The following is a 26,119-nucleotide window of genomic DNA, read 5'->3' as shown; positions in this document are numbered from 1 at the left end:
AATGCGTGCTGGAACTGATGAGTGTGACCCTCAGTCAAGTATCATACTTGTATTGTGACAGTATTTCTTCCTATCCTCGCTGCCAGTTGTTTACATCCTGACACACCATTGTGAAATTAACGTATTTCTCACAGTACACTGACCTGCGTTCACACATTTAGAGATGCTGCTGTGACACTGTCTTACCATCTGTGCTACAGAGATGCCTTGCATCAGCCCAATGTCAAGACAGGGCAGTGATTAATGGAAAAGGTGTAAGACATTATCACTTCATAATCATCACAAGATGCAAATGTTGGGTTTTATTTGCACTGATCTGTAAATGTGACAGCTTGCTATGTTGTTATAATGTCTTAACTTGTCTTCTGTAGGCCCACTGGTAATATATTATCCTATATAGGCTATATATTTTATATTTTAGTAGCTGTAATGTAGTATATTTATAGTGTATTCTAGTATATTCTTTATATTGTGTATCCTATAAATATTCCATACATATATATCTTATACCCACAGAGTATAGCAAGGTTTTTTTTTTCTTGTATTCTGTGTTAACCCTTTGAAACCTGGAGCAACATCACTTTTCTTGTACTGCTTTCATATGTGGACAAAAGCCACAAAGAAAGTACTGAACATGTATGATTTGTATGGGCGGAGTCAATTCCGTCTAACAAACTGCATAAATAATGAACAGCTTTTGACATTTTATCATTAAAAGATCCTTAACAACAAAAACAAAACAAACAAGCCAATAAAAATGGTTGCTGTCTTGATTCCTTCATCAGTATCTGAGCCCACAGATGGAACAGAGTCTGTAGCGCAATCTATATTTGCACAGAAAAACAAGTTTCCACATAAGGAACAGACCAGCACCAGATGGCTGGAAGAGCTGGCCGGTCTTGACTGGTATCAGCTGCCTTGTGATCTGCGTCAGGCCAAGCCAATGCAAAGATAAAAGGTGAGAAGTGTGTGGGCATGTGCAACCCCAGTTACATGCAGCAGGATGCACATGCTGGATGTTCATGTACCTCAGTCACAACCTCTTCCGCCATACAATCATGTGAGGTGAGGTGGATGGATGGATGTATAACAGTAACAGTAAAATCATGCATACTATCACTACTAAAAATGACCTCCTGATGGAGTCATTTCAACTCCATGCAAAGCCTGAATTAAAATTGGTTCCCCAGCATTTAAAAAAACCCCATCAACTTAACATGAAATGGAAAAGTAAGCGTTGCGAGTGTCTACAGCTAATCCACCCTTACGCAGTCAGTGACGCAGACATCCAAACCACGGAACTAGGATTAATAATACCCATGATGAAATCCACATGATGAGGCGTGATGATGAAAGTGCTTCCCTCGTGTGTTGCCTGAAAGTAAAAGTGTGAGAGTGACGCAAATCAGCTACCACGGCCTCTGAAAACGAGGGCATCCCCGCTATGAGGGGGTGGACTGAGACAGCTCCCATATATGAGCATCAGTATCACTACTAATATCGCTCAAAACATGCTGCAGGCAACAAACATGAGGCGCGTAGGATCATCTTGCAAGTTGGTTGTAGAGAATACTGATGAGATGGTGTGGTTAAATGAATACACACAATACTAATTTAAAGGTGTAAAGTTCTGGGAAACATTGTTACACACTGGTTGGGAGAGAGTTACTGCCTCAAGTGAAGGAGTTCAAGTATCTTGGGGTCTTGTTCATAAGTGAGGGTAAAATGGAGCATGAGATGGTTAGGCAGTTTGGTGCAGCGTCTTCAGTGATGCAGGTGCTGCGCTGGACCGTTGTGGTAAAGAGGGAGCTGAGCCAGTAGGCAAAGCTTTTGATTTACTGATCCATCTATGTCCCAATCCTCACCTTTAATCATGAGCTTTGCGTAGTGACTGAAAGAATGAGATTGCAGATACAAGCAGCTGAAATGAGTGTCCTCCATGGGGTGGCTGGGCTCAGCCTTAGAGACAGGGTGAAGAGCACAGACATCAGGAGGGAGCTCGGAGTAGAGCTGCTGCTCCTTCGCGTTGAAAGGGGTCTGTTGAGGGGGTTGAGGTAGAAGCCTCCCATTAGAGGTGTTCTGGGTACATCCCACTGGTTGAAGGCCCTGGTATAAACCCAGAACACACTACAGGGATTACATATCTCATCAGGCCTGGGAACACCTCAGTGTCCCCCAGGAGGAGCTGGAAAGCATCGTTGGACAGAGGGACGTCTGGGGTGCTTTGCTCAGCCTGCTGTCCCTGCAACCCGCCCCCGGAAAAACGGATGAAAATGGATGGATGGGATGGATGAGGCCAGCACAGTTGGTGTCTTGCTTAGAGACTCAAGATCAAGATAATGCTGTGTAGCTGAGCGTGTGGAGGGCACTGACCCTGGGAGTCATGTGGTAATCCAACAGTTGAGCAATTTGTGTGTAGAGATTAAAGTAGCAGTTCTGATCTTTTGAAGTGTGGTTGTATGAGGTACACATCCATAGTCAGTGTATTACATAAAGTCGATGGCGGTTAGCACGCCCCCACTTTGGAGAAGCAGGCAGGAATACCAACACAGAAGCTATAAGAACTGTACTGCAATGGAGGGGTCAAGCAGCAAAACATATTTTAGCCACCTGAAAAAGGCACACCTAAGAAAAGTTAGAATCAGTTCAAACGTACACTATATTTAGAATATTTTCACTGTTTTAGTGATTTCTGATTGGGAACTGAAGCCATAATTCTCATAAACAGTAACTTAACAGTGCTAAATGCAGGAGTTGCTGTCCTTCTGCTGCCTCGGTCAGTTATTTTGTGTCATTGTGTGACTTTGGTATTTACAGGGGTTAGTTCGCATGCATAAAATTCACACAATAACATAAACAAACAAACTCATCAAGGCAGCGGTAGACCAGCACCTTCCATGTTCAGCGAGCTTAAATTACTGTTTTTGTTAATGGAGTCTGGTGGCTTTGACAAGAGCACAGATGAGGAACTGAAGTCGAAAGGGCTGCCCGCGTCAAAATCTCTCAAAGTCTCAATATAGCGCACACTTAAACTGTTATTGATTTGTTTTTTAGGTGGCAAAAATACAATTTGCTGCTGCCGTGTCCACAGCAGTACACTGCTTAGCTTCTGTGGGGGTGCTCCTGCCTGCTCCTCCAAACTGGGGGTGAGCCAGCCAACATCTAAAGTCTGTAATGCACTAACTATGGATAAGTACCTCATACAACCCCACTTCAAATTACATATATCCCTTTAAACCAATGCAATTTGGCATATCATTGTGAAATAAAGCAGAGATTAACTAGAAAGCACTCAGAATAGGTGAACATACACCCAGGATATCTGACCTTGTGGCCAGGGTGTTGATATTGTACCAAATAATCATTAAGGCTTTGGTCACTTCTCCTTCGGCCCATTAACTAACCTTCCTTTGAAACCTCCCATTGAAATCTGCCATTTCTAAGATTTCCTGTTAACTAACTGACAAAAGGGACAAAAACAGTTTCATTCAGTTACATTTTAATCATTTAAAACTTCCTCTTTTATCCAAAAGTTAGAGGACTATGAGTGTTCTTCTGAAATGTGATACCCAAGGTCTCAGTGTACCATGACGCATAAAGAGGACATGAGCAAAAGCATGTTTCTTCTTCAAGGCATAATACCACAAAACTGGAATCCCATTTCACAATGATAAAAATCATGGTTTAGCCATTGAGATTTTGTCAGAACTGACACAGTGGTAAAAATCTGTGTTATCAATAGTCCACATGACGTGATATGCAGAGGTTGTGCGTGCTGTAGGAGGAAGAAGCGTGCACTCCCACAGGATAAAGAAGTCTGCAGTCTTCCTCCCACCCTCACATGAAGTGGTGCTATTTCCACAGTAACAGCCATTTGAACTACGTCACTAGTGGAAATGACGGGACTGCTGCCAGATGATGTGGGATACTTTCACATCAGGCTACAGATATAAGAAGCAGGATGGGATGGACTGCTGCCAGCTCCCACTCTTTCTATTTTACATTTCAGTGGTTCTCATACCTGAGGAAAACATAGCTGACAGTTTATCAGAAACTGTAGATTGCCCTTTTAATTGACTGTTTTTATTGTTTTAAATTGTGTCTTGTTGCTTTTAATGTCTCTGTAAAGCACTTTGAATTACCTTGTGTTGAATTGTGCTATACAAATAAACTTGCCTTGCCTTGCCTTGCCTAGATAGGGTTTTAACTTAAGATGGACCGCTTGATGTAATGACGCAGAAATACAGTGGTACAAGATTCAAGGTGATCTTGGTGCTATACCAAAATCTAAAGACTGTAAAGCCTCATCTACATCAAGGCTAAATGGGTGAAGGGAGCTGAACATTGACATCGCAACTGAAAAATGGCTCAGCAACAATGGTTAGAGATCCCAAGAGATTTATTCTATGGGGAAAATGACCTATCATCTTTGAGTGAGAGAAAATGTTTTTGTTAAAAAATGAAAGAAAATGATGATTTATGACCAAGTGGAAAATGCTTTGCAGTGTTGCATTCAAGACCACCTAAACTGAGACCATGCCATGACCAAGACCAGAGACCAAGACTGAGTAAAAACACGGTTGATTTCAAGACAAGACCTTCACAAAATGGTCTTGAGACCAAGACCAATCTCGAGTACTACAACATTAGCTCATGGACTAACTGATGTTTAGACTTCAAGATCCTGGATACGTATGGACACTTGTTACCATGACTGCTGATTCAGTTTGTCACTTTTTTTGTTTCTTTTTGTTTATTTTCTCTATCTTCTTCTGACTGTAGAAAAGTAATAAGTTAATACACATAACACTGTGTGCACCAACTCACTAAAGTTTAAACAAACAAAAAAAACTATTGCTCTCTCTCTATGACAAATTTACAGGAAACTTCCCAGACAAGGACCTGGAAACACTAGGCAGATTAGGAATTGTTAGGTCTGAGCGTCATGGAGAAACCTGGATAATCTGTTTAAAGAGAGTTCAAGCTTATGTGGCTACGTTGCCTGCGTAATTATTTGAGTGTAAGACAGCGTGTGGGTGGACAGCACATAAACATGCATTACACTATTTCCTGCCAAGAAAGTTACAGTAATGTGACAGATTTTTTAAAAGCACCTTTCAATTTCTAAAGCACTGTCAGTAGATTAGTGGCAGATGATTTCTCTCGCAAATTTAGTCTGAGCTACAAGAAATACCATAATGGCATGGCAGTTTGACGCAAACACACCAAAAAATGTTGCTCTCCTAGCATCCAGCAGAAAAATACTATGATCATTATTAGAGTGCTGGAAGGACGTTATCCAGCACAACTCGATTTGCTTTCACCCATTAATTATACGGAGCATTAAATACGCCTACAGTACATCACTCGTGGCTGCAAGAGCAGAATAGAAAGCTTTTGAGTGGAATAAACTCAGCAAATTAAGCCAACAGGGAGATGAGCAGAGTGATAGAAACAGATTTTGAAAACAGATTTCAGACCAGAAAATGTCAAAAGATCTTGGCACCCCAAAGACAATACGCCAGCAGCTCTCAGTAAGTTTGATTCACACACAAACATTCAGCTCTCCACTTAGTTTCCATAAGGGTCCATGTTTTTATGATGGGTCTCCATACCAGTAACAGTACCAGGTATTTCTATCTATTTTTTTTGTATTCTTTTATTCTAAAAGACACAGATCATTAGTGGTTTTGCCCTCATATCTGCAATTTTGCCTTACTTTATCAGTGTTTCTGTAGTTCTGTTAGATCAGTCAGGACATTAAATAGTGCTGTATATAAAAGTGTCAAAAGAGTTCTGATGTTTAAGCAGCATGCAAAAACTTTTTTATTTTAGCTATTTTTTAAAGGCAGATGCCATAAGTTAGATCAGTGGTTTTCAAATGGCGGGTCACGGTCCGAAAGTAGGTTGCGGGTCATTCTGAATGGATTGTAAGTGATTCGCCAACGTGTCAAGTTTGTTAAAAGCACACTTTCTTTTTAAGTACTGTGAATTTTCGGCACATCGCTTATATTTTCAAGTGCTGTTTCCTGTTGTAGAGTGAGTGAGTGAGTGAGTGAGTGAGTGTGTGAGTAACAGACAGCTTCTTGAGAGAGCAAACTAACTCAATGACATGGCCAAAAGCAAGTATGACGCTGTATGTACTAACCTGCGTAGACCTTGAACTAATGACCATGGAGAAATCTGGACACCATGGCTGGACCAGTTGGGAACCACTGTGTTAGATAAACAAAACGAGAAAAGTATTTGTCCACCTCCTACTCTCACACGAAATGTGACCTAACAGATAAGGCAGAGCCACAAGCCAGGATGAAAAATTCTCCATTTTTGAGATGCCATATTGGCTGTTTAATAAAATCCACCAGAGCAGTGAAATGCCAACACAGTTGCCTTCAATTGAGAATTTTCATTGACACACTGACTATTTTATTGAAAACAAAACACGTGCATTAGCGCCCACTCTTTGTCAAGTGGCCACTGATGCCTCCTCACAAAAAATAACTGTTTCCATTGTTTGTACTACTCAACACAAATGCCAGCAGAGTAAAGGTCCACACACAGTTCTTTATCAGCAACCCTCCATCCCACATCCCATCAGCCGGAAGTGATTCAGATCCCTCATCTCGTGGGCATGGAGGAATCACCCTCAAACTAACACCTGTGACTGTGGAGAAAACATGGGATGGAGTTTTTGTGACTGCAACAAAATGTTGCTTTGTACTGTGTTGGCCTGCTGTATGGTGTATTAAGTCCTTTATATATTTTAGCGAGCATGTTACTTGCATGCCTATGGTATCCCTTTATAGCACTTGGAGCCCAGGTTGCCTCTGTCTGTAACACACTCCTTCCCACGTGCAGATTGTCAGTGACACGTAGGCGGGTGTCAGTATTCCTATATGAAATCTCGTGGAATTCTGCCGCACACATGACGTACGCCGCAGATGGTGTGGTCTCTTCGTCAGAAGGTATACTGTAGCTGTTGCCCACCGCCACCAAATCTGACTGCCAACGATAAAATGCTTTATCCAGGTTATTTTATGCCAAACTAAACCAGCTGACAGCTGATACATCAGACTGTAGAAAGTGGACTGTGGAAGTATAAAGCCTGGCAGTACTGCTTGATAATGTTTTTGTCAGACAAGGAGCCAGAATATCAAAATTGAGACACCTGTTGAGCAAATATTCTCCCAAACACATCCAATTTACGCCTTAATGTCTTAAAATTAGAACAGTATTTTTTAGCATCAGCACTATAACAAACATTAGGGGGTGTTAAATTAACTACCAAGACACTGCTGTTTAATGGGAAAGAATTCACTGGCTCAGTCTACTGGTGATTAGAAAAGCTTTTTGTCAAAGGGATACAACATGCCGATTTTTAACCAGCTCTGTACTTTAACAATGTGGGTAGTATGTGTAAATGAATATTGATAAAATTCCCTCCATCTTACCAGCGCCCAGATCTCCCTGCTCATCTTCCAGCTCAAATTTTTGCTAGCGCTAGGGCTGCTGTACAAACTACAGTTTGTACTTTCACATTTTTGTGTGTCCGCCAGAAGCGGATCAAGAAAGAGAAACACTCCACTCTCTTTGTCTCTCAAACTCAGACCGAACAGTAAAACTAGGCAGAGATGATCAAATATAAACCAAGATTCTGTTACTGCATTGCCTATTTCTCTCATAATTTTTTTCATAAACATACAGTATATTAGTGCACGGTGGTACAGTGGTTAGCATTGTTGCCTCACAGCAAGAGAGTTCCTGGTTCGAACCCAGGGTGGGGGAGCCCTTCTTTGTGTTTGCATGTTCTCCCCATGTCAGCGTGGGTTTTCTCCGAGTACTCCAGCCTCCTCCCACAGTCCAAAGACATGCAGGTCAACAGGTGACTCTAAATTGCCGTAGGCGTGAGTGATTGTCTGTCTCTATGTGTCAGCCCTGTGATTGACTGTCGACCTGTTGAGGGTGTACCCCACCTCTTGCCCAATGTCAGCTGGGATAGGCTCCAGCCCCCCCCCCATGACCCCCAACAGGATAAGCTGTTGTGGAAAATGAATGAATATTTTTTGTCCTGTTTGGCTGTAATACGAGAATTTGTGGACAGGAAGTGGGCGCCATATTGTTTTCTGTAATGTGTAAACAGAGGCTGAAAATACTGAGATCAAACAGTAAAACTAAGAAGTGCTGATAAAATCGGAGTTTCCTATTAATGTCCTTACCATTTTTATGGCTTGAATCCTCCTATTGATCAGCGGAAGTTTTTTGATAATGCTTTTTCCGCGTTTACAGTCTGAGAGGATCCCACTCCCTACATGGTCATCGGAAATTACTCAGCAGACTACAAGCACCACTTCACACCTCGAACTGCACTCTCATATAGCTTCTCTTCCAATGATGATGATGATACATGCATACCATTTCAATACATTTCTGAATGAAATGGCTGAGGTGAATTAGTCATTCATTTCGTGAAACAAAAGCAAGGGTGGTTTTAATGAAGTGCTTTTGATCCATTAGTCCCAAACAGTTAATTGATAAAAAGACATGAATAGACAGTGTTTTCTAAAGGGGCCAGCAGCACCGCCAACAAAAATGGTACTTAATATTAAACAAAAACACTTGCTGCCTTTTTTTAAGTGGCTCTAACAAAACCCTGCATTTAACAAGTACCCGATCTCTCTCACACAAAACACAAGTGCCAGCCTAACAGAGGGCCACTGTGATTCACTTCATTATGCCTCTCGTAAATCAGCAGCTCCCCCTCTCCAAGACGATCACTGGTCGGAAGTGATTCAGTCCCTCCATCTTTCCACTTGTTGGCTTAGGCGAAGAGAAGGGTAACCCTCAATCTGACACCAAGAACTGCTCTGACAGTTTGGATGCATCCACAGGTGCATTATTGATTCTTATAAAGAATAAAGAAAAAAGGCTCAGTCCCTAAAAGAAAAAGATTCAGTCTCTTAAATGCCCATGTTTCCTGCTCCAAAATGAATGTGGTATCCCTTTATAGTTCTCGAAGCCAAATCTGCCTCCATCTGTCAACACACCCCCTCCCACACGCAGGTTGTCATTGGCGTGTAGGCGGATGTCAATACTTCTATGTGCAAACTCATGGAATTTTCTGTAACCAAACGTGACATATGCCACAGATGGCGTCGGCTCTCCATCAGCAGGTACAGTCTCGCCATCGCCCACCACACACTTCCTGTGCCAAATGATGCGCTGCATCATTCAGGTAGTTGATAAAATAAAACTAACAGTCTAATAATACTACAGCCAGATGAGAGGTTGATTCATTTGTCAACCCGGATTACGTGGATATAACATAAGTACGTGACAAGGTCTTATCCTCTACAAAACAGGGATGTAATTTAAAATACTCCATTCATGATAATGTTTGGAGTGTCCATTTGCACACCACATACTGACCTACTCCAAATGTCCACTCCAATCCCAAAGTGTTGGACCCTTAAAAATTTGAATGTCATGTTTGCTCAGTGAAAATGTCAGGGATGCTTCAGCTCTAAATTCTTTGAAGAATGGGAAAGCACTCTACTCCTAAAAAATATGAAGTAATAATAAGACTATTAAATTTTATATATGAAACAAGACAACGCACTTTATGGATCTCGGTTCTATCTGAAGTCGGGCTGGGAAATGTATCAATATTATATCGATATTAAGATGAGGCTAGATGTCGTATTAGATTTTAGATGTCATAATATCTTGAGTGTTCCCTTTTCCTGGTTTTAAAGCAGCATTACAGTAAAGTGATGTGATTTTCTGAACTTATCAGACTGTTCTATTATTTGCCTTTTTCCACTTAATCCTTATATCCACATTACTGATGATTATTTCTCAAAAATCTCATTGTGTAAATATTTTGGGAAAGCACTGATAGTCAACCCTACCAATTTGTTATAATATCGAGGTATTTCGTAAGAAACATGGTGATATTTGATTCACTTCATATCACCTAGTCCTAACCTGCAGGTTTCTTCCTCTTTTGTGTCCATGTGATGTATGCACCAAATTTTATTCTAATCAAGCCACTAATAAGCAGAGATATTTTGATTATAGACAATGGGACAAGTTCTGCTCCTTTGGGGAGGAGCCTCACATACATAAAAGAAACTGTTTTTAAATAATGTCTTTCCATTTAACATGCACAACCACACCTGTGTAATAATTACCTTCCCATCTTGCAAACAGGTACATTCTAAGATTGAAATATTAGCATATAGCATGTGAGCCAGTCAGCAACAGGTAAACCAGTGCCGCTCTATGCTGAGTCGGGGATGGTGAGGCTGCGAGAAAACCTGTCCGTTCAGGCTCCATATGCTTCAAGTACAATTCATATTCATGAATTGTTATTTTCAAAAGCCCAGTAAAGGCAAACTTGGTACAGCGCATCAGCACAGCCATGATATGGGCATATATCGCCCTCTGCAGGATTTAAACAGCCAAGACTCAGGTGCATCTTAGTGGTGCTCAACATAGACCATTGGATTGGATTAGGTTAATTGGATTAATTGATCTTTGTAAGGACACATAGCTAATTGAGTTATTTACTAGCAGCAAGTCTCTCTTCTCAGTTCTAAATAAAATCACAAAACAGAAATCTGAGGTAATCCAACAATTAATTTAATGCATTTTTCCATTAACAAGTACAAAAAGTCAAAGCTTATGATGTTCAAGTGCATGTGGTTACAATATTCTAACAAATGCATGGGCCTAATGCACTTCTGATTTTCACGCCTTTCACTCCAGAAATGTGCTGATATACATTATTATGCCTACAACACTCATCATGTTCAGTATATAACAAGTAAACTTGAGGTCATTAAATCCAACTTCCTTGAGTGTTTTAAGAATATAAGGGAAACACGAATTGTGGGTGAAATGTGGTTTGACTCAAGCACTAGTTTGCTTGTTCGTGTCAGGTCTGATGTTGTAGTTGACAGCTTCAATATGAGGTGAATAAACTGGTGGCAACAGGCACAGTCCCACCGACAAACAATACCAGATCAAGATTGTTGATGGAGTTAAGTTGAACATTTCAGAGGTCAGTAGTGACCACAGGAGTGACCCCGTGAATGAGCAGTGTTGGGCCCAGGTCTCGACTCAACACGTCCACCTGGTGCAGGTAAGCACGGTAACGGTTTGTGTCTGCCGGTGGCCGGGGCAAATACAGGAAACGCACAGCAGGCTGCGGGGCACCGTGTCTGCGAATCAGATTGTTGACAGCACAGATGTACTCATCAGTCAGCTGAGCAGCATTATTGGGAAATGCTTGGATGCCAATGTCCTTCTCAGCTTCCTCTTCCTCTGCTTTCTCCCTCTTCTCCTCATTCTGTGCAGACTCCAGATTCCTGCTCTCTCTTCCTCCTTGTCTCTGCCAGTGCAGCGCCACTACCTGGTCCCATGCCACCATCTCCACCTGAGCTGAAATCCTGAGCTCCTTTAGCATCATCCGCAGCTTCTTCTCTTCCCCTTCCTTCAGACTGTGACCAGCCTCCACACACAGGAAGAGGCGGAGGCTTGCGTGGCTCCAGGCACGTGTCTCTTGAAGCACGCTGGCCAACTGCAGCAAAAACAGTGAGCAGATGTCGATGTAACCATGGCTGTCTGGTCGAAGCAGATTCAAAGGCCACACGTCAACAAACGGCCCCCTTGTGTTTCGGTAGCCTGCAATCTTTCTTCCTGTCCCCAAGGCCTCCTCCCGGTTAAAATGGTTGAAGTAACGAGCCAGTGTCACATTCTTCCCCATTTTTACAGCATCAGCAATCACTGACACATATTCCTCTTCCAGAAGATCTTTGACTTCCTCAGCATCCCGCACATTAGGGAAGAAGGGAGACCGTTGCTCTCGGGGGTCTATGGATGGAGTCACTGCATCCATGCCAAAGCCTGTAGACAGGAGTATTTTACCTTGGAGGTGGTCTTCAGGAGTGCAGTCATCATAGAAACCCAAGACAAGGGTGTTTGGCCTCATTCCACCTAGATGCAAACAGATGCATCAAATATGTGTTTTGGACAAGAGCAATCAATGATGGACAACCAACATCATCATATAGCAGCAATGTAAACTGCCCTACCGAAGCCTGTGATGAAGAGCAGGTTCTGAACACCGTGTCGGACAGAGTCTGCCAGGGTAAGGTTGACAAATGCCTTGATGTTTAGATGGTCCACTAGAGACAGCCACGAGTCGTAACGGCTCTGCAGAGGATCAGAGGGCAACCCATCTGTAGAATCACATCCAAAAATATTAATAATTAATATATAATTATAGTCTTTGACGACAAAGGCTAGAGCAACTAACATTTAAACAGTCATCTTTAAAAAGGTCCAGTGTGTAGGATTTGGGGGGATATACTGGCAAAAACGGCACATATTAAGAATGTTTTCTTTAGTGTATTAGCAGCTGAAAATAAGAATTGTGTTTTCTACAACAGCCCTACACAGACAAAGCAAACACTGGCTCTAAATAGGACTATTTCTGTTTTCACATTGGTCACCATAGTTAGCAGCCCCTCCACAACGAACAGAAACACACCAATTTCTTAATGTGAAACTGCTTTATTCAGTGTTTTACCAGTTTTAAGCTACTGATCTGTTTGTTTTGAAGAGGAAGAGACATCTGCGGATAATTCAGCTCCTGCTAAAAACCTCCAAAACAATGAAAATGCGAGGAATTCTAACTAGGAGATCATTTCAACTGGTTGCAATCTGAAATCCTCATTGCTAGTTTCCATTGAATCTAGGGACGGTTAGCAATATTACTTGAGCCCTGGGGCTAAATTTTCAAAGACCGTAGTATTGACAAGCTACGACATTATCGGTACCTTTTAGCAATTTGGTTTAATGCAGTATTATCATCCTGCAGCCTCTCACCTGCTCTCTGCGGTCTCTGACGGGCTGACCTCCTTCAGATATACACACACAACACAAAGTCAAGTCTGTGAGCAGCAAAGAGCCCGTGGTGGAAACAAAGTAAAGATAACGCAAAAATTACTTGAGTTGACGGCAACCACGCTCGTTACTAACTTTCAAACTAGACCTTTAAAGCCTTCAGTAGTGTTAATTAATAAAAATTTGGGGAACCAATATGTCCAATGAAAAGTGTACATGTGCATTGGTCTCCTCCCTACACAGTTCTTACCCAGTAAACCCAGCTTTACATGTCCCAGCACATAGAGGCCACTCTTTTTCAGGTCATTAATGAAAGTCATGAGACCTGTGCAGCTGCGAGGGTTTGCCACCATCAGCAGCAGCTGGGGCCTCCAGAACTTCACATGGTCTTTACGCATATCCAGCATCAACAGGTACTTGCGCACCTGTGTGAACAAAGATGCGATGTAGCTTTTCATGCTAACTTGCATCATATCATTGCTTCAGTGAAAGACATGGCTTGTTTTGTGATACCTGGTGGAAGATGAGAGCCTGGCTGATGTAGCCCCAGTTGCTCATGGGACCGAGGTAGTGGATGAGCATCAACAGCAGCAGCATAAAGGCTATGCTGGCAAATGCATAAATAGCACTGATCAGGAACATCATGACCAGGCAGCCGAGAATACCCAGAGTGCAGGTATGCCATGTGAAAAATCGGAATGAGGGTCTAAATTTAAAAACAGAGACAATGACAGAATGTGAAATGAAAACAACCTTTTCAAGCAGGAGTGTGCAAATAAGATCCAAAACAGAACGCCAGCCAATATCCTGCACTTTACCTGAAGTTTGGTGCAGATGCCCATTCGAGAGCCAAACAGGCCAAGTTCACAGCCGCATAGACCAACAAGAAGAAGATGGTTACAATACCAGCGATGGTGTTCAATTTACCAGCAAAGAGCACCACCTAGTGGAAGGAGTAAAAAACATTAACTTGGCTTGTGCTGCATGGATCTCACTAAGGTTGCAGGTACAAGTTTTAAACACTGATTATAAAGATATATAATTATTCTTGCATTAAAAACACTTAGTTAGTGGTACTGAGAACAATGTATACAAACAATATAACTCCCTATATCTAGACTACTTGAGCTGCTTTTGACTTCTGGATGTAGCTTGACCCCAATATGAACTACCTTGATAAATAGCCTAAATTGCAGTAATACTATAAATGCCCATGACTTTGTCAGAATAATGTAATGAACCTTCCTATCTAGCTAATATAGTGATGCTAAGTACCATGGTAGTGAAATGAGGTGTTCACTTACAAGTGTAACGCCACATTACCCTGCTCTGTCTTCCTGGCAAAACCTGTATGCCTTTCATTTGACAAATGAACAAAATTGAGCATAAAATATATTGCACAGCGGAGTGGTAGGCGATGGACCGGTAGATCCAAATGTAAGTAATCCAGATGGTCAGCTGCCAATTTATCTGCCTCTTCCTGCTCTTCCCTTACTTTTACCTTGCCCTCGCAGAGGAGCACTGCATTTTCCACCAACACATTTACAAAAGGTGGCTTTACACAGTATGATGACAATGGTGATGTATTTTCAGCAATTGTGAATTATACTTTTAGGGCAAGAATGTTCAAACTTAATCCATTTCATCTTTCCTGTTACTGAAATAGACCCCTCCTGTTACTTTTACACATTAAAGGCAGATAGAAAAACAGACACATAATTTAAGACAAAAAATTAGGGTGTAAATGGCTATATGTTTTTTATCTTCTGCTGTTAAACATCAATTTAACATTAAACCACTTCCATTCACTGTTCTTCTTCAGTTCTTAAAAAGGGGTAAAGGCCAGCAGTCAATGCGTGATGGCAAAAAAAAAAAAAAACATATATCCACTTGGATGGTGGCTAAAAAGTCATTTCACATGGTTGAAAACTAAATGTTGTTGGTAATTTTCAAAGTTACTAAATGTGTTTAATGTAGTTGATGCTGACAAGAGCTTTGTTTACATGTTGCCATGACAACACCAGAAGTCATACATGAGATCCTTTTATGATCGTTAAACAGTTTTCTTATGCCGTTCTAAAAGATTTTGTTTACTGTCATTTCCAGATACTTTATGAGCTAGAGTTATTATTATCTGTCTACTTGTCTTTGTTAAATTAATGATGATAAACATGTTTTTCTTTGTATGCTTTTTTTTTCTATGCCTTTTCTTTGTAAATCACATGATCATGATTCGGAAGTTTTTTGTTTTTATGGTGTTCCCTGATACTTCTACAAACAATAAATGTAAATATGGACATCAGTATGACCCGTGAATACTTTCAAATTAAAATCCACGATTAAAATGACCAGTTACGTTGAATCTCACCACACTGCACACTGATCACAACACATCATCAGGTAGAGACAAACATGTTTTGCCACCGTTAGCTTACCAACATTACCTCAGGTGCATTGACGCAAAATGGATCGGTTTCTGGAAACCCAAAAAGTGATGTGAGAGACAACCCTGTGCAAGTAAAAGCTCCAAAGGATGTGTTGAGGAAATATGACACATTGCATTTAGATTCATGATGGCAGGCAGTGATACTGAGCTGAAAGCACAGTGTGATGATTGTGGTGAAAGTCCATAAATTTGGAGGTGCTAAAACAACCAAAGCTCCACAGACACCTAAACAAAGCTGGTGGGATGTGTTGGGAAGGCAAAATATTTTTTCTAAGGAAAAGGGACGGGCTTCTGGCACAACAGAAAGTCATCACAGTATTAACAGCTGACAGTGGCACTGCACATATTCACAGCGTGGTTTATTTTTTCTCTTTTTTTTGGTTATGTTATGTTTTTATTTGGAAAGGTGGTCTTTGGAAATTTGTTAACAATCAGTAGTAGGCCTTGTGTTACAAAGGTTTGAGAACCCCTGTCTTAGCCTACCTGTACAAGCAACCAGGAGATGAGCACCGAGGCCCAGGGGTTCCCACTTCGAGAGGTTTTCCTCGCCGGGGCCAGGACACCACCTGTAGAGATATAAAACATTAACAAAAGCAAAAGTCACTGTTATTGCTCATGGTCTTACATCAGATAAACAACTGAGTCATCCTGCACTTGTCCTTAAGCCTAACACACAATGAGAGGATTATTTTTTTTTTCTTCTGAGAAAGTCAACACTGCCAGCCATCTGTTGTCAAACGATGCCTTCCAAATTAACATGCCTCCACTTGGAAAACGAGACATGATGAAATTAATAACAAGTGTCAATTTCTCACATCTGAGATGGGAGGCCTCTTTCAACAGATGGCTGATTATTAAAATGTTGACTCAGCTTTATAGAAGACCAGCTGGAGTTGGATACGCTTTCATATATTCTAGATCAACCATTTAGCCCTCATCATAACCTCAACGTGGAAGACTAGTAATGAAATCCTTCTCACTACAGAAATGGTCAGAGGCCACGTCAGCTAAAACCCCACTCTTTGGTTTGTAATTCTTAATGCTGGGGACAACAGAGAAAACAAATTGCAAGCATTGGGCAGCAGCACACATTTGGTTCAAGAATCTTACCAAACAGGTTGTCTTTGGACAGAGCATACAGGATCCTGGAGGCTCCTATCAGGTTACTCATGGCAGCAGACACGGCGGAGGAGTAAATCCCAACTGTCACCAGAGGCGGCCATACGTTGATGTCTCCCAGGAAACTGTAGTCTTTTTGGAGGAGGTGACTGAGAATAATGGATAAAACTCCAAATATGAAATGAATCAAACAAAAGCTAAAGTGCTTCAATACAAAAACTTCTACTTGAAAATCACCCGTTAAATATTTAAGTGAACACAGCATCATGGGTCATTTTTGGGCATTTCAGGGTTCTTGTGCTAGTACTGCATGTCTGACTAACCGGTCGCAGGTCCACGCAGCCAGCAGACTAAGTACATTGTATGTGATGAAAGTTGTAAGAACAGCTGCAAGTGTTCCTCTTGGGATGGCATAGCTCGGGTTTTTCAAGTCCCCTGGAAAACACATGACAAAGACTTCAACAAAAACAAATCTATTAAAGCCCTTAGGCCCTGTTCACACCTGGTATTAAACATGCATCTTGAGTGATCGAGCAGACAGCCTTAAGTACAGGTGTGAACACACTCAATTTGTCCTCAATGTGTCTTGAGATCCATTCGCTCAGACCAGAAGTGGCCTGGGCCGCATATGGCCAAAGTCTTTCAGCAGTGTGTATGCTAATGTGTCCTGGGCCGCACTGAATGACTGCCTACTCAGCTGATGTCCTCTGCATAGGCGGAAGTATGTACTCACTTGCACACCAACGGAGTCATTTTTAAGTGTGAAACAAGACAAAGAAGCCACAACAAAAGAGAAGAAGAAGCCTGCAGCAAGGCAAAGAGCTGTGCAAACTACTACAACTTCATGGGAGGTGCATTTCTTTTTCGTCTTTAAACAGGGAACTCAAAAACTACAGTGCTAAAATTCAAATTTGTGCTGTCATGAAGTATGATCTATAGCTGCTCCACACACAAGAGCACCTGGGGGAAAAGTTCTGAGTAAAAGGGTACATTTTCAGTTTCAGAGCTGAGAACACTACAGTCAAATAAAGCTCACATGGGTATAAAAAAGAAAAACATTTTGTGGGTCCACAAAATCTGGCTCTTATTCTTTGTCTATGGAGCAGTTCTAGACTTCATACTTGATGACATCACAAGTTTGAAACTAACTTCTCTGGTTTTTGGCTTTGAGAGAGTGGCTTCACATGGTACAGTGGCTCATGTTCACAAACACTAATTAAACTTCCCTAGGCCATGGAAATAACATGTTGGAATTCTTAATTCCCCATTCATTTCCAGAAGACTGTGCACCGGAAGTGCACTGCTGCCTCCCGCCGGTTAAAAACACCCCCAAATTTGGTCTATGCTAATGTCAGCAATGTACATACTTAAGTAAGATCTGATCACAAGTTGTCACTTGAGACACATGTGGAGACGCATTCTTATGCCAGGTGTGAACAGACAGACAGACAAAAAGCTGTCCACTTGTGATAGGATTTCCCAAGACTTACCTAACACCAGACATAAACAAGGCCTTACTGAAGTTCTGTCAAAGTCTGGCCTCATTTACCGTCTTAAATCAGGGGCTGGATCCACCTAAGTTGGTTTCAAGACCTGCCTTAATTGGTTGTTCAAAGGCTCCTCTCCAAATGTTGCTAAGAAATGTAGCTTTCTTTAAGTCACTTGTGACTGGTAAATAAATTATCAGCAGCCTAGATATGCTGTTGATTTAAGGACAGTAGAAAATTGGAAGATACGTTTACTATGTACCTGAAACACTATTAGCACCATCACAGGCTTTGTGTTTTGAAAGTTTAAAAAGCCTAAAATGTATTAGGCTCTTAGTTAGAAATTATTTAATCACCATGTTACCTGACATGTTGGAGCCTGCCATGATTCCAGTGCAGCCATTAAACATAACGGCGAACACTGTGGCAAAACTCATCATGGCACCAGTTGTGTAGTCTACTGTGTAGTTGGCTATAAGGAATGACAGAAGGCCTCAAATCAGGGATCATTAATACAAATAACATTGATTTATAGCATGCTAGTATATTTTTCGTATCTTCTGCTTAAATATCATAGTCCTGAATTGACAAATTAGAGCTAATATTATAAAGGCTGTCTTTTTCCCCATTGCATTACATTTTTAAAATAGGTTAAAGATTATTAAAGCATGAAATGTCCAGCCATCACATCTGACAACATGTCCAACACTTACGCAATAGGTTGCCCTCCAAGGTGTGGAGCTGGAAGCCGGTATAATTGGCGGTGTCCAGACTGGTTCTGTTTGGACCAGAACTATCAGGGAGAATCACCACAATGGGCCCCACAATGAAAAAATTGATGAAGATGGTAGTTAGAACCGAAGCGACTATGATGATGATAATAAAGGTGGCTTTGGCATAGATGTGGGCTCCCACCTGTAATGACAGGACAGTTAAATTTAGAAACTACTGGCTTATGTTATACATCTATACAAATATATACCCTAGCACTAGTGTCATGTTCATTTTTTACTTGACTGCCAGTGGTGCCCGAAGAAAACACCAGCTATTGAGTTCACTAGTAGGGATTTAAACACAAGAGTCCCTTTATTCTAAATAGTTGTGAATTTAGCAAAACAGTTCTCAAATAATAAATCTCAAAACTCCCGCTATGTATAAAAGCCAAAGATGAGCTGCTTGACAATAAAAAATTAGGTAAAATGAAAACAATGAAGTCTCACCAAGCAGACAATTAAACACAAGGAGAGCAGGACAGTGCCATACAGCAGAGACCACCAATATCCTGAGGGCAACACCTGATGGAGTCCTGCAGCACCTTCTGAAGGGACAGTAAACAGGGTTATTATCATAAGTCACATGTCTACTCAAGATGTCCCACAATGTCCCAGTGTGCTTTACCTTCTGGGATGCCAAAGGTAGACATGATGGCCTCCACCAGACCCAAAACATAGAGAGCACTGCCGCACACATTGGCAAAGAAAAACATGATCCCAATGCTGCCACCAAACTCTGGACCCAGGGCTCGGCTGATCATGTCTGGGGATCCAAGTTAAGGGATTGCTGACTCCCGATTTATAAATGTTAACTAAGAGAGGGGACCTGTGCTACTGGTTGAAAAAAAGCAAATCATGGGGAGGAATTAAGAGCAGGGTCAATTTTTTCTCAATCCATTAGTCAGGCTTAATCACAGACACAAACCCAAGTGAGGCTTTTAAGCTACAGCAGAAGTCTCTCTGAGCAGGAAAGGATACAGTAGGCACCTCCAGCATCCAAAGCCCCATTGGTGGAGATGGCACAGACAGAAAGCACAGTCATCGTGATGATTAAGTAGGCCACTAGGAACATGACAATGGCCTGGTAGAGCCCTGCTTGACCCACAACAAATCCTGCAAGAGGTGGAAGGAAATCTGACTTGTAATGTAGCCTAATATTCACCTCAGGACTGTATATTTGCAAAATAACTTACGGGATATATATATTTTTCTCATCACTTCCAGAGCTGCAATGATTAACCGATTAATCCATCGAAAGAATACAAATCACCAAAATTTTTGATAATGAATTACCTGTTTTGGTATTTTTCCAAGCAAAAATGTCAAACATTTGTGGTTTCCAGTTTCTTAGATGTTAAAATGTGTTGCTTGTCTTTGTCATTTATGATAGTAAATGAAGAGTCTTTGGATTTTGGCTTGCTGGTTGGACAAGAGAGACGAACTGAACTTTGGGTTTCCTGGAAATTGTGATGAGCATTTTTTGACAATGTGGACTAAATGATTAGATGACTATGAAGTGTGAAGGAGATGGACCCAAACCTGTCAACAATTTCTTCCTCACGAAACAAGAAAGCTGTCAAAACTATAAATGTATGCAATATCTTCAAAATTCTTATGTGAACCTCCTGCAACATCCACACATCTTTTTTTTATAAACATTAATTTGTGTTACATTTGTTTTACTTTCATCATCCTTTTCAGTTTGCTTGTTTTTTTGTTTTCCCAATGCTCCATTTGTGCGTGTATTATTCTGATGAAATATGTTCCAGCTCACATTGTATCTTAGCTGAACATGAAGTTTATCGATACTGAAAAAAAGAAGAAAAATTGATCGATTAGAGGTGAAAATAATCACCAGCTCAGTCTATAATGAAACTAATGGACACAACAGATGGTATAAGGTATTGCTTTCTTGAATTATTTCACTAATTTCTCAAGAAAACTGTCAAAAATGTGCTTCCAGTTTCTTTAATTTAAGAATTTGCTGCTATTTTTCATTTTATACTCACTGTTAACTGAATATCTGTGAATTCTGTGCATTTTGCTGAAACAAACAAGCTCTGGGAAACTGATGAGGCATTTCATTGACCCACCCAGAATTGATTATCAATAAAAGATGGACACATTAATATACTGATAAATGGAACTGTTAGCTACAGCCTTCAAAAACATGTCAAAGAATAATGACTTTAACTGATTAGGATTTATATTTTATCAAGACTCAAATTAGTAATTCAGAGGCTAACTTCAAAATTGATTATTTCACCCACTTGTTAGCATCGACCTAACCGCCAACCTGGTTCAACCTGAACTGTAAGAGCCGTATTTTTTTTTTTTTTTTTACAAGGTTTATTTATTTGTGTTTTACTTCAGCCTAATGAAATGTTTGTTAAGTGTTAGCTCTCTTCTAACGTTACTCACCAATGCGCAGAAACACAACGACGCTAAACATAGACAGTAAAGTCGGTATGACCACGCCAAACACCACCCCGAGCTTCCGGGCGGTCTTGTCCTTCCTCCGTCGACCGTCTCTGCCCGCCTTCGCCCCGCCGTGCTTGGACCAATCTTTCGGCTCCGGACTGGCGCTGGTGGTGAGTCGGTAATGAAGAAGAGGAGCCTTTTCTGCCATGGCGGCTAAGCTATTGGTAATTAACGGTAAAAGCACCTCGCTGGCGTCAACTGTAAAGCAACGTTTCAACCGCAGTGCTCAGATAACCTCAACGTCTTTTCTGTAGCTATGGTGACATTTGCTAACGGTTGAATCGGGTTAGCTAACACCAGTCGAGTAGCCGCCATTAGCCTCCGCACCTCCCTTACACCGCGCCCGGCTCATACTCTGCAGGTAATGACGGTTGGTTAATGAAAAAGTGACGTCACCGCCTGTGATGGTCTCATCCAATCAGTTGCTCTTCTCAATTAATCCTTGTTTATATCCCTTAGCATTAGCAAGTAGCTAATTAGCGTTAGCCTAGCTATAAAAATCTACCTTACCTGTTACCTACCTACCTAAATAAATAAATAAACAAATACATGAATAAACAAATGAGTACTCAAATAAATGGCCGTATGAAATCAGAGTTTATTTCATATTGTGTTGCAAAGTTTTTGTATAATAAACAGCATGTATCAGTATTTAGTGTAGCAAAAATGTCCTCTTAAATGCAAAATCAGGGTATTTATTTACACAAAGAAATTCACAAGTAAATCTAACATAGATTTCCTGAATTAGGAAAAAGCAATGCATAGAAACGTGCACACATCTACAGGAAATATTTAAAAATAAAATGTAAACAGAAAAGATCTAAAAGTGCATTGAGAATAAACTAGATTTGCTTTCTAAATTCATACCAAAATGTATGTGTTTTTTTTTTTTAAATTCAGCTAATGTGCAAGGACGGTCTAGCAGTATTTGCATAAATACCAGAATGAAAATAAAACTGTTTTGGCTCTGGATATGGGCAGTGAGTTTCCAGCCACTTTGCAAGACCTTTGTACTGCTGACAAAGGAGCAAAAGAAATCTGGCATTAAAACATTGTTTTTGTAGGCTTCTATTAGTCCTGTGGGGCTACAACCAAATTTAAGCATCCCTAGTTTAATGTAGAATGATACAAACAACTGCGTTCATGTCATACATTCATTTGTCACTGAATTTTATCACTGCAAACATATTGCTGTCTTTTATTTGTCTTGTCTAGCTGTAGTTCCTCTCTATGACCAGCAGAGAAGGGTGTATTACTTCATTTTACTCTTAAAGAGTCACACTATACAAAAGCAAACATTTCACAAGTTTGAAATTTACAGATATTGAAAACAAAATGTAATGGAATGTGTTAGTGGATATAAGCAAAGGCAAGCTAAACCACTCAAACCAACAGTAAGCAAGTGAGAAAACCATTGTGGTAGATGCTTGTGGACTCATACATGTGCCAACATACTGATTTGTTTCCCCAGGATGCTACAAAAAGCTTGGTACAGGGTAGCTGAACTGGTGTGAGGAGAGTTACCGAGCCTTAACAGTCACTCTGCAAGGGAGGAGATTGGTGACAGAAACCAGACAAATAGGTGGACAACAGAGAGACAGACTGATGGGAGACTACAAATCTGGCCAGAAAACAATGATTGCTTTCATAGACTTGCATTGGTTCTATGGGCCTACAACCAAATTTAAAGCTTCCCTAGTTTTATGTGGTATGATACAAAACACCTCACTCCCATCATGCATTATTTTGTCCCTTAATATTATCATTGCAAACATATTGCTGCCTTTAACTTCTGTCCTTCCCGGCTGTAGTTCCTCTTAATGACCAGCAGAGAAGCATGTATTACTTCATTTTACTCTTACAGTGTCACTACTAAAGAAAACATTCCCCAAATTTGAAATTTGATAAAGGCAACAAGGTGAGGAGAATATCCAGATCACATTGGCTGTTTTTCTCTGATGGATTTTCATTCTTCTTTTATTGTCCCACTGGAGCTCATCCCCCAGTTTGTAAAGAACACTGCATCCACTTAAGTTGCTCTTGTGTCACTGGGAAATGCATCTGTCTTGCAGGTTAACCATGAACCGCTCCAGTTTGCCTGAGAGCAGTTGGTTGTAACTCGACAGGACTGTGCGCAGACTCTGGGTGCCTCGAGGAACACAGGACATTGCTGGACTCACCACTGGCCCCTGCTGGTCCAAACAGAAAACACAACAATAAAGATAGTTGTAGGAATGAAACAGAAATACCATGAGTAAAACAAACAGGAGGCTGGAAGTTATCCAAAGGTCAGTGACATAACATCAAACACAGATTTTAAAATGGCACTGTTTACTGATAGTAACACTTACAAAACTGAAATCCACAAATAAACCTTCCAAATTTTAAGATACTATGTAAAACACAGTTCACGGGACATCCATCTTGCACTGTGTCTCAGTGGGAAAGTATGCACTGCTATCTTCTTCCTGTCCCGAGGAAGGAAGGCTTGGGGTCACACAGCATTACATCATCACACCCCAAAGCCACAGATTTACGAGAAACCAGGATATTTCCACACCAGAGGAAACTGATAATGCCTCTGAATCAGATGTGAACCAGTGAGAGAGAAGCCCACCAACACATTTTCACTCACTTTGTGTGAATGTTCATCGGCACCCTGATGAATTTTACTTGGCTCCGTGTGTGACTGACGAGGACAGACTGAGCCCGGGTAGCTTTGATTTGGGGATTTATAGGTCACAAGGCATCCAGATGATAAAATCAGAAGTGGAAGTTTGTGACAAGCCTGGGCTCGATCAAAAGCTTTTCAATGATGTGCATTTGGGAGCCTCTTGACTGTGAATATAGTTATTTAAATGATTATATGTACCCAAGACATCCAGAAACTTTGCAACTAAATTCGTAGCAATCTTAATGTCAACATGTACGCTTCTTTTCACCAGCAAATCACCAAAAATCACTGCTTGGTTGCATGCATTCTGTCACTGTGAATGTGTCTTACACTCAGCTGAAGGTTTGTGAGAATAAGCAGGTAATTGTTGATGTTGTTCTCCAGTCTCTGCAGTAGCAAAGTGGCACATCCTGCCTGGCCTGGGGCCCTCACAACCTTCACACCTTCGATAAGAAGCCTCAAGGATGCAACTATGTCACCTCTCTTCTCCTGGTGCTATGGTAACACACACACATACAGAAAAAGATTTTAAAGACAGGCTGAAACACCTAAACCAATAGAAAACCACTGTGATAGAGGATTTTGGACCATACATGTGCCAACATACTGATTTGTTTCCCCAGGATGCTACATGAAGCTCGGTACAGGGGAGCTGGACTGGTGTGGGGAGGGTCGCGGAGCCATTACAGTCACTCTGCAAGGAAGGAGACAGGTGACAGGAGCCAGACAAATAGGTGGACTACAGAGAGACAGATTGATGCGAGACCACAGGTAACAACGGACAGGCAGGAAGATTAGATACATCACCTCAGCAGGTGGAAGAGAGACAGACAAATGTTGGGGAAATGTATCTGTAAAAGTCATATCCTCACCAGTGCTCTCTCCACCTCTGCCACAATATTCATAGCCCTCCTGGCGCCTTTATTACACACAAATTCTATGGGTTTGGTCTCAGCATCCCACACCTCAGAGGCTACCATACAGAGCAGCAGGAGTCCTGGACAAACACATGAACACACATTGAATCCCAGGCGCCAGTGCATTAGTGCATTAAAATTCTCACAAGTCAAACTTTTTGGACTCACTACTCACTGCTTAAAGCCATGCCCTGCTCGGCTGCTCCCAAAGAATCCACATTTGTTCCATTAAGACATGTGCCAGGTGGAAATCGCCCTGTGTCCACTGTGGAGGAGCTGTGTGTCCTTTTTGTCTTCTCACCACTTGATTTCCCACCTTCTCATTCAGTGGTGGGAAGTGCGAGTGTTATCTAGCCCGAGAGCAGGATGCGCTCCAACTTCCCTGCCGTGCGGTTTAACAAAATGTTACAGACTGAAAATGGCATTTCATTGATATTACAAGACTATTTTGCTTCTCGTTCAGCCAGAGTTGGCTTTCAGAGCGTTGAGGGGACAGCATGCTTGCTGACTAAAAGGTTAATGATTTATTATTGTGAAAGACTCCATTTACACAGCTGACATCAAATCCGGGCTCTACTGCTGGAGGCTATTTACTTTTTGTCAAGGTTTGCTCCAGCCAATAGTGGTAGCAGCTTGGGTCCATATAATTGACAAAATTGGTGTCAGATGGAGCTACACAGCCCATGCACAGCATGTGGGTGTGTGTAAACTACATGTGGGTGTGTAGTCTGTTTGTGGTGACTTAACTTCACACAAGGGACTTGGAAAATAGTGTTTTAAGAGATTTCAGATATACCCACAATCCCACATAGAGGGTTGAGGCAGACTGTTTTCACATTTAGGTTCACAAAGGCTTTTAAAGTTGTGCCAGGATTTTCATCTTCTAACTTTATTTTTGTAGAAACACATTTTGACTCAGCTGCGTCATGTATTCTTACAAGCATGTGGTCTCTGCAGAGAGGACAAGGTGAAATCACTGCCAGCGTGATTACACCTCCAAGGATTGTTTAATAGCCTCACTGGCTGTATTTATCACATAGGAGGAGAAGTCAACGAGCGGTCTTCACCCGGATACATGCAATCGTCCATCGGGTTGTTATGCCTGGGGGGCGCAGCTGGAAGACGCGGTGACGCTCCAATTCAATTGCCACGCACGGGGGGTTGAGGAATAGCTGTCAATTGCATGGATAAGAGAAAAGATGGGGGAATGCACCATCCATCCTCATTTCGGAGCACACGTGCTTAACCCCATCACCTCAGCCTGGACATTGACTGAGCCCCTGCCCTCTTCTATTTGCGCCCAAGCCGTTTAT

The 26,119-nt window shown here is 41.4% G+C and overlaps 2 protein-coding genes across 6 annotated transcripts; both read right to left on the bottom strand.

Annotated features, from left to right (window-relative positions):
• Window positions 1-10,623: 10,623 nt before the first annotated feature.
• LOC117263422 (solute carrier family 12 member 9-like) lies at window positions 10,624-21,585 on the bottom strand. 2 transcript variants are annotated; one of them, XM_033636733.2, is made up of 14 exons: window positions 21,156-21,585; window positions 19,713-19,847; window positions 19,360-19,497; window positions 19,182-19,279; window positions 18,675-18,876; window positions 18,326-18,433; window positions 16,798-16,909; window positions 16,466-16,623; window positions 15,839-15,921; window positions 13,728-13,852; window positions 13,423-13,615; window positions 13,160-13,334; window positions 12,096-12,242; window positions 10,624-11,997 (listed from the first exon to the last, which is right to left on the bottom strand). In XM_033636733.2, exons 1-14 carry the CDS (start codon window positions 21,361-21,363, stop codon window positions 11,057-11,059), a joined length of 2,823 nt encoding a protein of 940 aa, XP_033492624.2. In that variant the 5' UTR covers window positions 21,364-21,585; the 3' UTR covers window positions 10,624-11,056. The 2 variants fall into 2 exon arrangements, with proteins under 2 accessions (XP_033492624.2, XP_033492625.2); XM_033636734.2 differs by having other exon boundaries at window positions 19,182-19,276.
• A 208-nt stretch (window positions 21,586-21,793) lies between these two features.
• On the bottom strand, window positions 21,794-25,305 carry thpo (thrombopoietin). Of its 4 annotated transcripts, none has more exons than XM_033637733.2 (5): window positions 24,982-25,305; window positions 24,762-24,886; window positions 24,497-24,628; window positions 24,220-24,384; window positions 21,794-23,407 (listed from the first exon to the last, which is right to left on the bottom strand). In XM_033637733.2, the coding sequence occupies exons 1-5, from the start codon at window positions 24,992-24,994 to the stop codon at window positions 23,261-23,263; spliced, it is 582 nt and encodes a 193-aa protein (XP_033493624.1). In that variant the 5' UTR covers window positions 24,995-25,305; the 3' UTR covers window positions 21,794-23,260. The 4 variants fall into 4 exon arrangements, with proteins under 4 accessions (XP_033493624.1, XP_033493625.1, XP_033493626.1 ...); XM_033637734.2 differs by having other exon boundaries at window positions 21,794-23,404; window positions 24,982-25,303; XM_033637735.2 differs by having other exon boundaries at window positions 24,497-24,583; window positions 24,982-25,297.
• Between the last annotated feature and the right edge of the window lie 814 nt (window positions 25,306-26,119).

Source organism: Epinephelus lanceolatus, chromosome 12, assembly GCF_041903045.1.
Source record: "Epinephelus lanceolatus isolate andai-2023 chromosome 12, ASM4190304v1, whole genome shotgun sequence".
Taxonomy (NCBI): Eukaryota; Metazoa; Chordata; class Actinopteri; order Perciformes; family Serranidae; genus Epinephelus; species Epinephelus lanceolatus.
This window is presented reverse-complemented; position numbering and strand designations above follow the sequence as displayed.